The sequence below is a fragment of the Adelges cooleyi genome, unplaced genomic scaffold (genome assembly GCF_023614345.1).
Source record: "Adelges cooleyi isolate 19-005CV unplaced genomic scaffold, UGA_ACOO_1.1 ACOO_flye_CR_arks_rails_tigmint_CR_PRNA_41, whole genome shotgun sequence".
Taxonomy (NCBI): domain Eukaryota; kingdom Metazoa; phylum Arthropoda; class Insecta; order Hemiptera; family Adelgidae; genus Adelges; species Adelges cooleyi.
The window spans coordinates 570303-587512 of record NW_026096090.1 but is presented as its reverse complement, the minus strand read 5'-3'; the positions used below and the strand labels follow the sequence as shown (position 1 = coordinate 587512).

At 29.0% G+C, this 17210-nt stretch overlaps 1 protein-coding gene across 2 annotated transcripts; it reads left to right on the top strand.

Annotated features, from left to right (window-relative positions):
- Nucleotides 1-4085: 4085 nt before the first annotated feature.
- On the top strand, nt 4086-15681 carry LOC126841868 (insulin receptor substrate 1-B). Of its 2 annotated transcripts, none has more exons than XM_050578610.1 (15): nt 4086-4871; nt 7246-7451; nt 7525-7730; nt 7801-7949; nt 8039-8288; nt 8355-8441; nt 9278-9428; nt 9508-9668; nt 10353-10453; nt 10774-10858; nt 10933-11040; nt 11122-11398; nt 12575-13066; nt 13160-13552; nt 14278-15681. In XM_050578610.1, the coding sequence occupies exons 1-15, from the start codon at nt 4788-4790 to the stop codon at nt 14360-14362; spliced, it is 2835 nt and encodes a 944-aa protein (XP_050434567.1). In that variant the 5' UTR covers nt 4086-4787; the 3' UTR covers nt 14363-15681. The 2 variants fall into 2 exon arrangements, with proteins under 2 accessions (XP_050434567.1, XP_050434568.1); XM_050578611.1 differs by lacking the exon at nt 4086-4871 and adding an exon at nt 7023-7165.
- The last annotated feature ends 1529 nt before the right edge of the window (nt 15682-17210 follow it).

Here is a 17210-nt window from a genome sequence, read left to right as displayed (position 1 = left end):
CATTGTACTATTTACTATTGCTATATTAGTACTAAGAATTATTTGTCGCAAATTAATTTTCATACATCTGAACAGAAGCTCGACATATCTAACAATATTGAAGAAAAATTGCTCTTTAAAATGGGGGGGGGGGGCGTTAAACTTTTCCAGTTTTAGCTATTTTAATTAATTTTGCACAATAATTATAAAAAAAATACTTTTGAGGAATTATGTATTATAAGTTCATCATCATTCACCGACCCATAACGACGATTTGATGTAGTTACATGTAAATTACGAACGAATAAGGTAAAACTGACAAAATTCCAAACTTTTAGATTGAGAATGATGCTGAATCTCTCAAGTTAATATCAATTAATTTTCCTCGAAAATTATTTTACAATCACAATCGGCTCTCTCTGAACACTCCTCACAGGCTACGGTTTATTTATTTTTGCTCTTATCTAAATTTAGGTCCTTGCTTATATTTTATTGTAGACCAGTATCAATCATACAGCGCGTAATTTATACTGTTTATATTAATAGCCGGTATAGGGACTTATGTCTTATCGAGTGATAATTTACTTCATTCATTATACGTGTATCGTGTTTCTATTCTAATTATTGGGTAAGTATATAAACCTAAAATTACAAGTAACTACAAGGGAGATAAACAAAAGGTTATCGTAAAAAGGGAAGAGGGACGAACGGTCAATCGGAAATGTCGATCCTCGAAACGCATTAATTTTCTGTTTACACCGATCAATTGAAAACTCTGCGATGGGTGCTGTTGTTAACGGGACTAGGAAATGTTTAGAATAAATAAGCACTAACAGAGATGCCCGAGATGGTAAGGTAACATTTTAAAATTAAATAATTTTACGTTTTTATGAAAATTTCGAACGCAAATTTAGAATACCTCTTACGAATGGACCTATTAATAGAAACCAAATTAAAATACATATTATTACATAAATACCAGCCTATTTGATAACCTTCTCTTTTATTGAATTCGGCTAAGAAATTGCATTATTTCATAAGTCAAAATTTCTACATTAGAATAAATAAATCTATAGTTAAACATATGCGCTTAAGCTATTTACCACCATCGTTGGTCTTCTGTCGTGTTCTTGTTATTATAAATTAATCATTATTATTTTCGAAAATTGCAACTTAGGGTGGTCCACACACTACAGTTTTACTTATCGGTGATGTGTGTATACGGAATGAAAACAGAATTGTTAGATTTCGTTTTCAGTTTTGTAAATCGGAAGGGTAGGTTCTCGTTTCCCTAAAAACAAATTTTATTAAAATTCATTATTTTCAACAACTAAATATTTAATATTATATAACATAAAAACATATTATATAATATACACGAATATACCATAATATATAATACTGTAAAAGTTTGAATTATGAATTATATGCCTTATTAAAAACTTTTATTCTCTTTAATCTATAAAGTATAATTATTATCGTAATAAATGCAATTGGAGCATCAATTATTATATCAAGCATACAAAATGTCGCTGGACTTTAAAACACAGCCTAAATAATTAACCTAAAGAAAAACACAATTTTTTAGATGTTTATTTTTTGAAAGTGACGAAAATTCGGATTTACAAGAATAATTTCATTAAAATAATTATTTGATGAAAATATTAAAATAAAAAAATGTATTTAACAAAAAAAATCGTATTTATTTACTTTTGTAATAAAAAATATTTTTGTGTAAAATATTTCTAGATACATATTTATCTATTTACGGCATTATTTAGAGTACCATGCGACACGCGTGATGAGTGTGTGTTAATTACTTACTGATTTTAATTGTTTATAATTTATTTTATTACATAAACTTTTTGTTATTATAATAATAATTTTTATGCGACTGAACATTTGTTATGAAAGTTTGTTTTTTTTAATATTCTAATAATAGAAATCAATATGCAAATACTAGTTTAACTTATGTGCCTGATTCGTGTACTGTGCCGCATTAACGACCTTGTTGGGCGGGCTGTTTACCGTAATAAAAGTTGCATTTTATTTATGAACATTTCCAAGAGTAAGAAATTATAAAGAGTAACGAGTAAGGAAAAATATTTTGAAACAGCGACTGTTTTTGTTTCTGTCTGGTCGTCTCTGAAACATTTAAAATCGAGTATTAAGACAAATGATTAATTTTTAAAAGTATTTGGAGTTTATACTTGAATGTACGCGTCTTGCACAGCTTTGTCGCGTATAGACTTAGAGCAACACTTCCGTGTAAAACGTATAACGTCTATTTAAATCTCTCGGAACCATCAAAACCACGTGGGCAAGAATCCAAAAAAACTGTCTGGCCGTATTGTACCGTTCCCGAAAACTACAAAATAAAAATAATACCCACAACTTGGGGTCTTAGAAGTTCATGTATTTGCATATTTTTCCTAAACGGTAAAAAAAATTGCTAGACAAACTACAAATCGAATTACATTTTAAAGAAGTCAAATTAAAAAAATCGTTTTGCATATTTTAGCATAATTCCGGATCTTTTCATATTTATGCAATTTTTTTTAAAAATATCATCAATATTTGCAGCATATTTTGTATGTTTTTATTTTGTTTTATGTAAAAGTACCAATAATATAATGAAAATATGAAAAATATATATTTTTTTAAACTTTATACGTACACCAATATTTTTTTTATTGGTATACTATAATTATTGCAGTACACCGTAAATTAAAATTATCAGATGAAAAAGGAAAAAGTTTTTTTAATATTTTGTTTGTACCTAAATTTTTTGTGTTTTTATTCAAGAGATTTTTTATAATTTATAAAATAAGTATTGTACAATACAAATTTGATGACGTAGACCTTATGGTTACAATTAGTCTTACGTAATAAAAAAAATAAAAATGAAAAAAATTTTCAAGTGTACATAGAGGTTATTTTTAGAGTGTATACACTCTAAAAATTTTTCAAGTGTACATAGAGGTTATTTTTAGAGTGTATACTTTCGGGCTCCATGGACTTAACGTTAAACGCGCACATAGCGTTGTCGAGGTGTGTGTGTTTTTTTTTCCTAAAGGGCCGCCGATACCGGCATTTGCTTGCGGCGTAGGGCTGATTTTTGCCGCCGCGCCGGGGGTGTCGTGCGTTACTACCCGGCGGCGGCGGCCAAGGTCCTGTTTTTTTTTTTCCGCCATACCGCATAGACCGATGGACATGGGCGTGCGTTTGTATTGTGATAGCGCGAGAGAGCATAGGGGGTCGAAATAATCGATAGTCTCGGGGTACCGCCGGTGTACTCCCCGTGTCCTATTGAATAAAAAAAAAAAAAAAAAAAAAAACCCCAAGAAAACGGCCCGGAGTCGTGTCGGACCGCGGCGCAACCTCCGCGCCGTACTCTGAATGGAACGTCTGCCATCACAATTTGCCAACCCAGTTTTACACGACGTATATAGTCGGCGGCGGCGGCGGCGCACGTTATCGATTTTACGAGGGCGTCAAAACAACGCAACGTGATTCCAACGTGGAATTCACCCTCGACCACCGCCCACACATACCACCCAAACGGGGCGGCCGCCAGATTTGTCGGATACGCGCCGCCGGTGTCGTAGTAGAAAAACGAATTTTTCGTATACAAAAAAAAAAAAAAAAAAAGCGTAATGATAACGGCAATGTAATAATAATATTTTTAATCATCCTATTGTACACGGGTTCGTAGTTCAAACGGGGGCCGAGACGTTAAGCGGAAACTTTTTGAACAAGAAAACGACGGCGCGCGTGTAGGTTGCCCGCCTCGTGTGTTTTTGTCGAAGAGACGATGATTTTTCGAGAAAGAAAAACATTGTACAGAATTGTACACACACACACACACATACATACATACGTACTCGTATATAATATATATATATATATATAATAATAATAAATACGTGTATACTTTATGTATATACGAGTGTATAACGACGCGCTATGGAAAAAATGTTGTTTTTGTTGTTGTTGTTTGCACGGTTCAACGGTCAACATGACCCATACGTCGGAGAAGGCGGGGATGCGGGCGCATGCGCGCCACTTGTTTACATCTATAGGAGTACGCGCTGATTAATCGTCACACAGACACAGACACATATACGCACACACAAAATAATAACACACACACACACACACACACACACACACACACGCACGCATACACATACACAGTGGCGCTTACGTATCCACATGACTTTTCCGCGAAAAATGTTTTCCATTAACAATAATGACACGGTGTGTACGGTAACTAAATCGTCGTGGTCGTCGGTGCCAGTGTTTTCGTGCGGAGCGTGTGTACAGTGGCGAGTGTCGTTTAGGGTTTCCACAGATTTTCAAAGTGCCCCATTTGCCGTGCCAGCATGTTCGGGATTATCATAAACGCCGTGTGTTGTTTTTGCCCGCAGTGCTATATTATAACATAACATTTTTTAATTGCCCGTCTATAACATTATATATATATATATATATTCATATAATACATATATATATATATATATATTATTGTCATTAGACCGTTTGTCTGCGTGTGCGTCGTGTTTATGTTCTAATAAAAAAATACGTACACAACATAATATACCGATATATTTATATATTATTTATTATTATATATAAATATTTATTATTTCTCGGTTGATTTTTTTATATTTTTTGTTAGTGGTTTTTCTTTCAGTTGGTTTTTTTTTCTCGAAACGTTTAATCAATTTTTGCTCGTGTGTGTGTGTGTGTGTGTTTTTTTTGCCCCCTTCGAGATAATAATCTCTGAACACGACGACGGTATATACATGCATAATAATGCAATTGGTTCTAGTCAATTTATAGTTCAAATTCGTTCGGAGTTCACACGAGTACGCGAAAGGAAATACCAGGCAAGTAGTTATGTGTTTATTGCGTGTTATTTTATTGCGAGCAATTGTGTATAGAGAAAAAAAACGGACAAACGGATAATAACATAAACAGTGCATGCCCTTGACACAACTGCTCGTTCTTGAATGGCTATCATAATATACCTAGGCCCGACTAGTGGTTTTACTTGTTAGTAATCGTGTGTACTGCAGCTCCCAAATGTTGGGTGTAAATTGCTTATCGCAGACTCTTTGGGCTCGCCGACACATGCACCCGCGGGGAGTCGGTCGTAGATGTTATGTAACTCCCTGTTAGAAGGTGATCATACAGGGTATATGTAATGTCTATATGTTAAAGCAAGTAAAAAAAAACCTTTTTGGGCCCTTTGGGTACAATATGTTATGTTTGGCGATAAGGTATTTTCCGTATCGCTGCACAAACTTTCGCATAAACATCATAATATCCTACACAATATTGATGATGTGTGATAACAAAATAATTTTGCATAATATAATTATTATGATTACAGCTGACTTTTTTGTGAGAGCTTTTGTCGATTGTGTGTAATGTTATTACTAAAATGTGTTTTGTTTTTTTATAGAATTTTGAATGGTTTTGCTTTTATTGAATATTTTTATGGTTAGCTGATAGTGTCGTCATAAAAATTACAAGAAGACCATCTTGCTTTTCTTAAAATTTAATAAAAACATATTGCTGATATCCATTTAATGTATAGATGTAAACGTCTCGTTTAGTTGTATCTTAGCAATGAGTTGAATCGTATCTTACTTTACAATGTGTACACGTATATCAATTTCATAGACTCGAAATAATTATTAAAATAGCAACGATTATATGAATATACATTTTTATCAACATTTCTGTTTACATATGTGTAATTTATTGTATTTTGTACCTTGTTGTTTTGCTCACTATTTTTTTTTGTTATTTTTAATATTACTATTGATATTAGGATACACGTTGAAAAATTTTACTTCTTAGTAAAATAATACTTAACAAGTAAACATCTCTTTCCAATAATCATCATTAGACTTTCTATTATGACTTATGGAATATGAAATATCTATCATAGTATTGTACATAATATTTTATAGTTCATAGTATTTTTTTTAGTGTTTATTGTCATTGTTTTTTTCCTCAATGATTTGAATTTTGTTTAATCGTAAAACGATAGATGTTTGAAATGCTTGATTTATTCTACAACTAGATACTTTATATAGTTTTCTTGTATATTATTAGATTATATTAGATCTTGTAATAAAGTGATAGTGTAATTTAAATATATATTTTTTAATGCATAAATGTAGTATACTTAAAACATATTTCACGTTTTATAATACGTTAATAAAATGTAACAATATTTATTATGTATGCGATATCCCCCGCCTTTTTTTTTTATCGATTACTTTAATCAGTACACAAGTAATGATAGTTTTTAAAAATTCTCTTTTGATAATTTTGATATATGTTAATGTAAAACTTTTTTTTTGATATTAAGTTTTCTGGCGATTTATATAATTATAATAATATTGTTAATTAAATAATTTGATTAACATATTTTTTTATTTTAATTTCAACATTAGTAGTGTATTTCATTTTTTAGAAATTATATTTTTGCTAATAACTTTGTTGTCACCAAAAAAAAAAATAAAAAAATTACACCTCAATCCCATTATTATTATTTCTATTAGTAAACATTTAACATATTAAAATTTACCGCCATGCCAAATAAAGTAGTTCCATGCAAATTATTCTGTTGTTTATTAATTACAAATGGACGAAAATAATAAATTCTAAACAGTAGTTATTAAAAAAAAATAATTTAATAGAAAAAATGAATAGAACAATATTAGTTTAAAACAAATTGCGCTTGGTAATGTGATAGATTAAAATTAAGTCGTTTTATAGCTTATTACATAAATAGCTGTACGATGCTTTCTAATAATAGTTTTTTGCTCGCTGGTTTCTGATAGGTACATACAACTTGATAAACAATCATTGATTTTAATATCTTACCATTCAGTGAAATCCCCATTTGCCACTGGCTTTGTTATTGGCTTTTTTTATGATAACAAATATTAAACAGTCCTAAAATATCTTGCACCTTCTCTTGTTTTTACATTTTTTTTCTATTTATCAACTTATATTCTGCTAGAATGCATATTAATTTATATTAAATTAATTTTCTTTGAACTTAATTGCAACTGTATTATTACATTATATTTTATTAAAAATACCTTTAACTTTCCTTTCTTTTAGAGCTCTTGGTAAAATTTTTCTAATCATGTGTTTCACGGTATATACTTTTAAAATATTTAAATTAGTTATTTTAATGTATACAAAAAATAATAAAATAATTTTTTGATTTTTTTTTAGAAATTATTAAAAATGAGTGTAACGCAAACCGATAGTCCCAGGCCTCGAAACACTATGGCTGGCGTTGTAAAAATTGGTTACTTGAAAAAAATGAGAAGTATGAGGAAAAAATTCTTTGTACTTCGTGAAGAGACTATTGGAGGACCGGCTCGTCTTGAATATTACGAAAGCGAAAAAAAATGGAGAACTAATTGTTTGCCTAAGAGGTATTTAAGGTTTTTTTTTAGTTTAATATTTTTAATAACATTTCTTTAACTATTAATTACGGTTTGGTTTTAGGGTAATTGTATTGAAGACTTGTTTTAATATTGACAAACGTGCAGACGCGCGCAATAAAAACGTGTTGAGTTTGTATACAAAAGACAACTATTTTTGTATTCTGTTTGATACTGAAAAAGAACTCGAAGAATGGTTAGACTTAATGTTGGTGCTGCAACGCGTCAATAAAGATTTAGAGACGGGCGAATCGTCTAAAGATGCTTTCGGTATGTACCTTATTTCCTTAATTTTACTACATAAACCAATTCTATAATAAAAAATATACTGTTGTTTTAGAGCACATTTGGCACATATCTATACTGAAAAAGGAATTGGGACTAAACTCTAGTTTAATCGGAATGACTGGACTTTGTTTATGCGACAAAAAAGTAACTATAATGAAGTATCCGACTAGATCAAAGAAACAAAAAACTATTGACATAATGGTAAAAAAAAAAATATATATATATATATATATGTAAATTGTTACAAATGTTAATGTATCTAACATTTTTTCTATTAAATACATATTCAGTTGACAAGCATTCGACGATGTGGAGCTCTTGATACATTTTTTTATATGGAAGTTGGGCAAAGTTCTCCATTGGGTGCCGGACATATATGGATGGACACGTGGGACTCGGAAGTGTCGAGCAGCATACACCAGACAATAATGGGAGCATCGAGTCGTACTCATGACCTTAGATTTAGATTGAGGTCATCGTCGTTCAATGAAGGATCACGAATGATAACGTGTCCTTCGAGAACGCGCCCTAATATCTATGGTGGGTTCATAGCAAATTAAATTATTTTCGAAACTATTATTAAATATCTTTTATCGCAAACTTTAGATGAGAATAATCCCGGACTACGGTATAAAAACAATAGTCAAAGTTCCTCGATGCTTAGTAATGGCAATATAGACTTAGCACGTACAGGTAATTTTAATCGTTAATTAAAAAGTAAAATGTTTTTCTTTATTTTAAAATTTTTTTTGTAGTTTAAATTGAATACATAAAATATACATCCATAATGATTGATTTTTATGTCATTTGATAACCTTAATAATAGATCAACTTGCTCACTAAATAAATTGAGTTGTAAATTAACAAAAAACATATACAATCTGTGTACATTTTTTTAAAAATAACTTACAATTTGCCTAAATTAAATACAAATTATATCAATAGGTAATTGATATAAAAATAATTGATTAAAAGCTTAAGTACAATATTTTAAATGAAAAACTTAATACTATTTGGTTATTCAAATTTTTACACAGATCATGTTACGAAATTATGTTACCTATGCTTATATATAATAATAAATAGAAGTAAACCTTTGCACCTATACTATTTATGGAGGCTATTTATGGCTGAATGGATTATTATGGATTTAGGAAAACGGGTGTTTTATTTTTTTTAAGAATAATAGATGATGAGCCCTTATTTAATATGGGTTGCGAGTAAGCACTTAAAATAAATTGGTCAAGGTTTTACGAAAATTAAAATCGACTCTAAATGTCTTTTTGAAATAATTATACGCGACACAAAATTGTATATTTGAATTTACGGGTTTATATAGACAGGGTTCAAGGTTTTGGTCACATACTTTCAAATTAAATTGCAGATTAGTGCATTTTGAATGGGGTTAAAGAATTATGGGCTCCATGGGTGCCATATTTAAATAAAACTATAAAAAAAAAATGTATGTACTTCTAAAAAATGAAAAGTAGTATTATTTTAATTAGTTTTAATAACATTGTAAATTTTAGGATCTGTGCGAGAACGCTGTGATAGTATGCCTTTACGGCCTCGAACTATAAGCGAAAACACAACTTCCTCGACACGGTCATACAATGGCGTATTATCTCCAAAACAAACTTTCCACAAGGGTTGCAATTGTGTTTCCTCATCGTCACCAGCGTGCGTCTCGTATTGATTATTTACACATAATGATAATGAATAATATCAAATAATACAAAATATGTTATTAATAATTTAGGTTTAACGATTCTGGTCTGGGTGGCTGGGATTCAACACTTTCAAAATCTACAGACGCTACCGATGGATTTTCTCCATTTTACACAAGTCTTAGCGATCAACGGTCAGCTATACTTGAAGAAAAACAAGAAGACTTTATTTCGTATACACCATTAGACAGAGGTACCTTTATTTATTATGTCTACATTTCTTACTATCGAATCTTAGACTTTTAATTTATAAATGAATTTATTAAATTAACATTTAGTCTTGAAAATTTAGAGAAATAAATACAATTATTGAAATTGAAATTCTATCAAGGCAAAAAGGCAAAACTAGGCAATTTAAATATGAAAATTATCAAATAATCAAATTTAAATTAGTTAAACAATAATAAATTATTTAAAGTAGTTTATTATTTTTAATATCACATCATATTTTATTTAAACATATTTCTATTTGTCTGTTTTGAATAACTTATTATTTTACATAAAAATTTGAGTATTTGATTTTATTTAAATAAAAAAAAAATGTAGAGTTAAAATTGGAAATTTATTTAAATTATTTTTTATTTGTTATTTAAGTTTGTTCAAATTAAAATACAGAGAAGTTTTACTTATGTTAGAAAAAATTGCCTTTTTTGAAGCTTTGTTCATTAATTGAAAATTAGGTCTTTGGCAAAAAAAAAAACAAATTTTTTTGCAAAAATCTTATATTTAATTAAAAATATTTTATAACGGTCGTGTTTTTACTATTTATAACTAAATCATAGCACTATAGCCCTAATCGTTTCGTTTTTGTTAATGTAAATATTTTTAAATTTAATTTGAGATATATGTCTAATGTTTATAATTTTTTTTATTACAGAAGAAGATTCTATTAGACAAATATCTGACAGTAATGTTAATAATAACATTCATCTGATAAACAATAACATAGTTGGCAATAGATCGAGTTCCTCTTCTCAGGTAAGCCGTGGTTAAAATGTTAAATTTAGATAATTTAAGTTTTAGCTTTAATGTGTTGGGAAAGTTTTGGTTTTATGTCTGTGGTTTTGCTATTTCTGAAATCGTTGCACAGAATATATATATTTTTTATTCTTTGTATTTTTCAACTGTCATATACTAAGACACACACTAAATTTTCTAAAATACTGATCAAAATAATTGTATACTTTTGGATTTATAAAATCAAAATTAATTTTTTATAGTTTCTATTTTTAGCTTTTATTAGTATACATTGATATTGATCTTAGTGATGTATGTATATTTTTTGTATGTTTTACTAGACTGGTTCCTGTTGTGATTCAAATAGTCCGTATGGTTCACCAATCAACTTGGATGATCGATCATATACACCGTTAAATTCATCTAGTATGTAAATTTATTATTATTTTTTTTTTGTAATCACAAAAGAGTGCCTGTATATTTAATAATTAATTCATCAGGTATACCGGAAACATCACCACCTCCAGATGGTTACCTTCCGATGAAGCCGGGTTTTACGGTTTGTAATAATTATATGGCAATGGGCGGACGAAGTAATTCCAAGCAAGGTAAACATTACACTATAAACATTTTTAAAAAGTCATGTTTTTTTTTTTTAGAAAAAGTATATTATTTTGTTGATATTTTAGATTCGGTCGATGGGTCTCAACCAGAATGCACTCTACCTGAAGGCTATGTTCCTATGGCTCCGATGGGAAGCAAAACGTACGATTATGTGCCGATGAGTTGTAAACAAGGGTCAATTGAATCTGGAACTCCTTCTACAGATATACGATTTTCGGATATACACCTAGACAAAGTATGTGCGTACTTAACTCCGTCCGAAGACGAAGGACCAATTGAAAGACCAACTAGAGCCTACTCCGTTGGATCTCGACCAGATGGCTTACGGGAGAAAATTGACAAGTAAATAAATCAAAATATATATTTAGGCAAACCTGTTTATTTCTACTTTTGTACATTATAGTCTTAATAATTTCCCGCTAATACTGATATGAAATATTGGATGCATTTACTATAGCAAGACATTTTTTGATAAAACTACCCCATCTATAAAAATACAACAATCAAAACTCGCTGATTATTTTTATTAAAAAAAGTACACATGTTTATATTATACGTATTTTAAAATCAAGTATTGTAATTAATAAAATAAAAAAAATAACTTTAAAAATCGATTTAACGAATGTCTAAACAACAAATTGTGTTTGTTCCTCTTAACACTTTGTATTATAGGAGTTCCACTTATAATTATTTTAGCAAATACAATATGAATTCAATGCGCTCTAAAGAATTTCATTCTTTTTCCAAAAGAAATTTATACATTTTGATTATTACTATGTTGAATGTGTATTTGGCTATAATTACAACAAAAAAACTGTTATTTTCATTTATAAACTGTTTGAAAAAATAGTGTTATAAAATAGTAAAATTTCTTTCAGAAAATATATTGTTAATTATCCCCGTTTTCCCCTTATTAAGGGAGCTTACTAACTTTGAAAAAAGGTAAATGTTGAGTATTTTTGTCAAAGTTGTAGGTTTGGTTGCTTAGTTGACAATTTTGATAATTGTAGGCATTGTGTAATATTCAGTATTTTAGATTAAAAATGTTTTAAATTTTAGTAAACATACGTAAAAACATAGTGTAAGAAATAATAAAAAAAATTTGTTTTTTAGATCATCTAATGCAGATTTTAATGCTCTCTTATATAAAATACTAGAAGTAAATCAATTGATCAGTCATTTTTTCTCTATCATTCCCTCGGGTTTGAATAAAAGTTTTTGAGAAACCCACATTAAAATGTTAATAAGTCTATTAGATGGCCGCGGAAACATACCTTTTGTATAAGCAATAATAAGAATACTTTCGAACTTAATGAGTATATTATTCTTTAATAGTTCTAATATACATTAATTTTGTAATTATTATATTATACGGTTTTAATTAATTAAGTTTCGAACATTTTTACTATATAAACCAGGTTTCCCTTTAATTATAAATCCTGTTATGTACGGGTCAAAAATATAGATGTAAAAAAATGTATGATTGATATTCATAATATGTTTGCGCATATTTTTTAGGATCGAGTCAGATCGCACAAGAACACGTGCGTTCTCAGTTGGTAGCCGTGGTAGATTACCTCCTACTGGACTGGTGCGTAATGGTTATCAGTCTGGATCAACCAGTATGTCTGAACAGAGCGATAGTGGCGATCGCATGGAAATTGATTTTAGCCGCAATGGCAAATTTCGTCGGCATTATTCAGCTACATGTCGCAACCTATCTGTTCAGACACCAGCGGAAATATCTCCTAGATCTTCACCTAAACTTTGTCCGTCACCCGACACTACATGTACCCATCGTTCCACTGGACGATCACCTCCGAAATCAATTGCTTCTTCTGTAGATATTAAAAGAGCACTCTCTGGAGCTGTACATGCAATATCCAGATCACCTCCTTCGGCACACGCTTACCTTTCACCCACGTTAGAAAGAGTGTCTGAGTATCCAGGTGTAGAAATTTCAGATAGCTACACAATAATGAAACCTGGTCAGCCTTTAACTTCTGAAAAGTATGTTAAAAAATCGAAAATTAAATATTTGATAATATTTTGTGGTTATTAAAAATCGAAAATAGGGTTTAATGTGAAATTTAAATTGTTTAGTACAAAAGTTGTGTTGCTCGAAGAGTCAAATAAACGAAATTATGTTAACGTTTGGGAGACGAGTACATCTCCGATATTCAAGATGCTGAATTGGAAAAGTCGTAGCAAAGACAAAAAGCGTAACAATTCGGTTTCAAATTGTGAACAGCTTTGTCAAAAATCTAATGAAGCTGTCGATGAAACGGATAGTAGCTGTGATTATACAACTATTAAACCTGGTGTGCAGACAATACCTATACGACCCGACAGGCAATCTGGTCGGTCTAATAGTTCAGAATTAGACTCACTTAGTGATGAACTCTCCGATCTGACGCTCTCGGATCAAACTATTGTTCCATCAAATAATTCTCTAAGCCACCCTCAGTCTGTCAACTTTGTTTCTTCAATAGACGGGTAATTATTTTTCAAAATGTTTTATTTAATGGCATTTAAGATTACTCATACGTTCAGAGTATTAAAAATTCCATTTGCGTTTTGACCACTTCATAATTTATATTTTGTTTGTAATGTATAAAGGATAATCGACCGTCTTTACAATGTAACGATTCTTTTGTGTCAATTTTTTGCAGCTATAAAACTCGTTTAAAATCTAGTAGTAGAGTGATTGGATTATTTTTTTTTTTCGGTTGATAAATGAGGAAAGATGAAAAAATTGAAGGGTACAGGGAAAAAACCAGCAGTCACTTTTTTCTGACCTAAGAAAAACATGTTTAAGTAATGCTAAAATATGTTTTAAAATGTTAAAGAAATACTTAAAACTTTTAAAAATATTGTATATTTTTGTTTATAATCGTGCTTAAAAGTAAATAACAAAATATGATACACTAAGAGGTTATCTGCCAAAATGTCTAAATCAATAAAAAAAAATAATATAGGCAAAAAGTTATATCCTCAAGTTAATACAAATTTTTGATGTAAAAATAAGTTGACATAATGAAAATTAATAAAAAAAGATGTTTGTTATCAAAGACTGCCCATATTTTTCTTCATAATTATAATAGTAGTCACTTGGATGGATTATTTTTTTTATCTACAATTGATTAAAATCTATTGTTAGTAATTGATAAAAATCAATTTTAAATTAATGTATGTATTAAATTATGTATTTTATGTTTCAGGGGCAAAAAAGAGAAATCTCCTAATGACCAGACGTCAATGAACGCGGATAATAAGACTGAAGAGCGGCTTTGGGAATATATCTAATAAAGTACTATGATATAACAATAGACTCTCAATAGAATACTGTAATTTACCTCGTTTATTATTCTCTTTTGAGATGTTTTTATATTCATTAGCTAAATAAAAAATAAAAAAAATATATATATATCTACAAAATTTTAATAAATTTTGAAAAAAAAAATAAGGAATGTATTTTTAATTGCTTGTTTGGTGTGTGTGTGTGTACGTTTGTATGTGTATATTGAGTGTCTGTGTGAGTGTGTATATGTGTTTTGTGTTTGTATTATGTTTATCAAAATATATAATATTACATTCATAAAACAAGATACGTTTTTATAATTAAAACTATTATTTGTTTATTGTTTTTGATCTATATAAAATTAATTAATGCAAATTGTTTTTTTTTTTAAATCTACATCACTATTAAATTAGAAAATGTAATTGTAAATTCTTGTTATTCATTAATGATTCTGTTTTTGTTTCTAAAAAAAAAGAAAATTAAATTGTTAGTAATATTACAATGGATGTTATTGAATTTAATACAGAATGATTTCTTATGCGTGTAACATCTATTGAATAGTAAATGTGCAACATTATAAAAGTAGTTTCAAAATTTTGTATATTTGTATTAGTAATTTATTAAAATATTGATTTTTGTTAATCCGCATTTAACAGCATATATTTAGACCTGGACATGTTTTTAAACATTTTTTAACAATACAATATGTAGAAGACAAAATTTTTAAATTTGTAATTTTTCTCAACACTCGTATTAAAAATTGCATTGAATACTGCCACTATGTTAATAGGGCCAGGATGGCCCAGTTTAAACTATTAAAATTAAGTTTATTATGATTTTATCTTTTTTTTTTTTTGAAACTGTTTTTTATACGGACTTGTTTACCGTTTAATATATATAAATATATATATTTTTATGTAATAAGTTCAACACAAATGTGTTTAGTCCCGCAATCTAGGTCAAAAATATTATAGACAAATAATATTTATTTGTTTACTTTTTCTTTTTTTTTCTTATATAGATAAATTTTGTTGTAGTGAGTATTTGTTTAAGGGAATTTCAATAGTGTATTGTTTTTCTTGGAAAATAGGGTTTTGCCTGTTTTTAGACACACGAACAATTGTCGTTTTTATTATTTTGCTCACATTCCCCCTATATTGTTTCTCCTATTATTACGCTTTTTTTGTTTACTCTATAAATAAAAATTTAAAAAAAATGGAATTTTTTTTATATAAACACACGCTTGATAAAAAAATAAATGAAAAAAATATTTGTTAAGTTTGACTTTTTTCTAAAACTTGACTTGTGATCACTGTATTTACTATTAAAACATATTATTAATTTTTAGTTACAATATTATAGAAAAAAACAATTGAGAGCTATCAATTTTGTAATATTTATTAATTTATTTTGCAACAATAGTTTTGTTGTTAATATAGTGTGTAAACAAACTTGTTTTAATATTACTATTATTGCAATAAAATAATACAGTGTATATTGAGGATTTGTTTGTGTATTTTATCCCTCCTGTGAGAACGAAAAATAAAAAGTCCCTATTATTAAGTTTACATTTTTTTCGACCAAATCAACTATACTAATGTATTTTTATGTTTAGTTTTGAGTCGTTTACTGTCCGCAGCCTAATTACTTTGATGAATTAATTTTTTCTATTACGTTAAAAAAAAACCGTCGTAACAGTTCTAAATTCTAAAACCTGATGAAATTACAGTTTGAGAAAATTCTGCTTATCAATAGTGTACCTACTGAAAATTTCAATTTGGAAATCAAATCCTTTCTATCGCTCGTAGGATGTCAGACTTCAGTATAAGATTGGTCAACAGCAGGATATGTTAACGTTACAGTAAGTAACAAACGTATTGAAACATACCTAATACTATTTACATTTGTGTTGTCTCTGATCTAGCTTTAAGAGGATTATACAAAAAATGGCCAATCTTACTTTTCTTTAAGTTTTTATTTTCGATAAGGCTTTGAGTACAAAACTCTTTATAAGTTTTTTAATTTTTCCAAGCTTATCTGGCAAAAGCGACAATAATAATAATTTGTTTTCCAAAACGTGACGTTCAACCTTCTTGCCGCAGCCCGCAGATAGGTAAGTATATATTTTAATAATTTAGTAATTAATTAAAAACATTTTAACCTAAAAATAGGTATGTACATGATCGAGAAATGTATTAAAATGATTTGACAAATATTGTGGCCCTCGAGAAAACTGGATATATAATCGTTCATATTATTATTTTGTAGATCGTTAGATCATAGGTACGGTGTACCTATGACATAATATTAACTTTTATTTATATAGTTATAAGATCTCATACAAATATGTGTGAGTGCACTGAACTTTGGTCGTAGTTATAATGTAGTATTTAATTTCAAAGCAATGCCAATATGTCCACAAGTGTTTTCTCAAGTTGCTCATCGACAAATAAAAAATCTGCATAGACAGAAAATATAGTAACAGACAGAAACTTATGATACTTTTTTGATTCTTGTCGTTATAGTGTACTTTTCTATTATTATTATTTATTTTCTCCTCGTTGTTTATTGCCTCCTTACGGTTTACAGCTTCCTAATTGATTTTTTATGTTATTGTTTATTTATTTATTATAAATCGTTACCATGCAATATGTATACCTTGTTTATTTCGTTCATATTGTTCAGTACACTATTATTATTATTTTATTTATAATCCCCTTATTGTATTATTTATTTATATTATTTTTATTACCACTTTGTTGTAATTTTCATTTTTTCATTATTTTTTCCTTGCTAAACTGATTTCTTCGTGTAGCAAGTCAATAGATCAGAAATCGTACCTAAAGGTACTTA

Bases quoted from the DNA above. Each gene is read 5' to 3' on its own strand.
- LOC126841868 (XM_050578610.1), top strand. From the start codon at position 4,788: ATGCATAATAATGCAATTGGTTCTAGTCAATTTATAGTTCAAATTCGT. The intron at 10,859-10,932 runs GTATGTAAATTT...TTAATTCATCAG, and splicing joins TACACCGTTAAATTCATCTA to GTATACCGGAAACATCACCA. The intron at 13,553-14,277 runs GTAATTATTTTT...TTTATGTTTCAG, and splicing joins TTTGTTTCTTCAATAGACGG to GGGCAAAAAAGAGAAATCTC.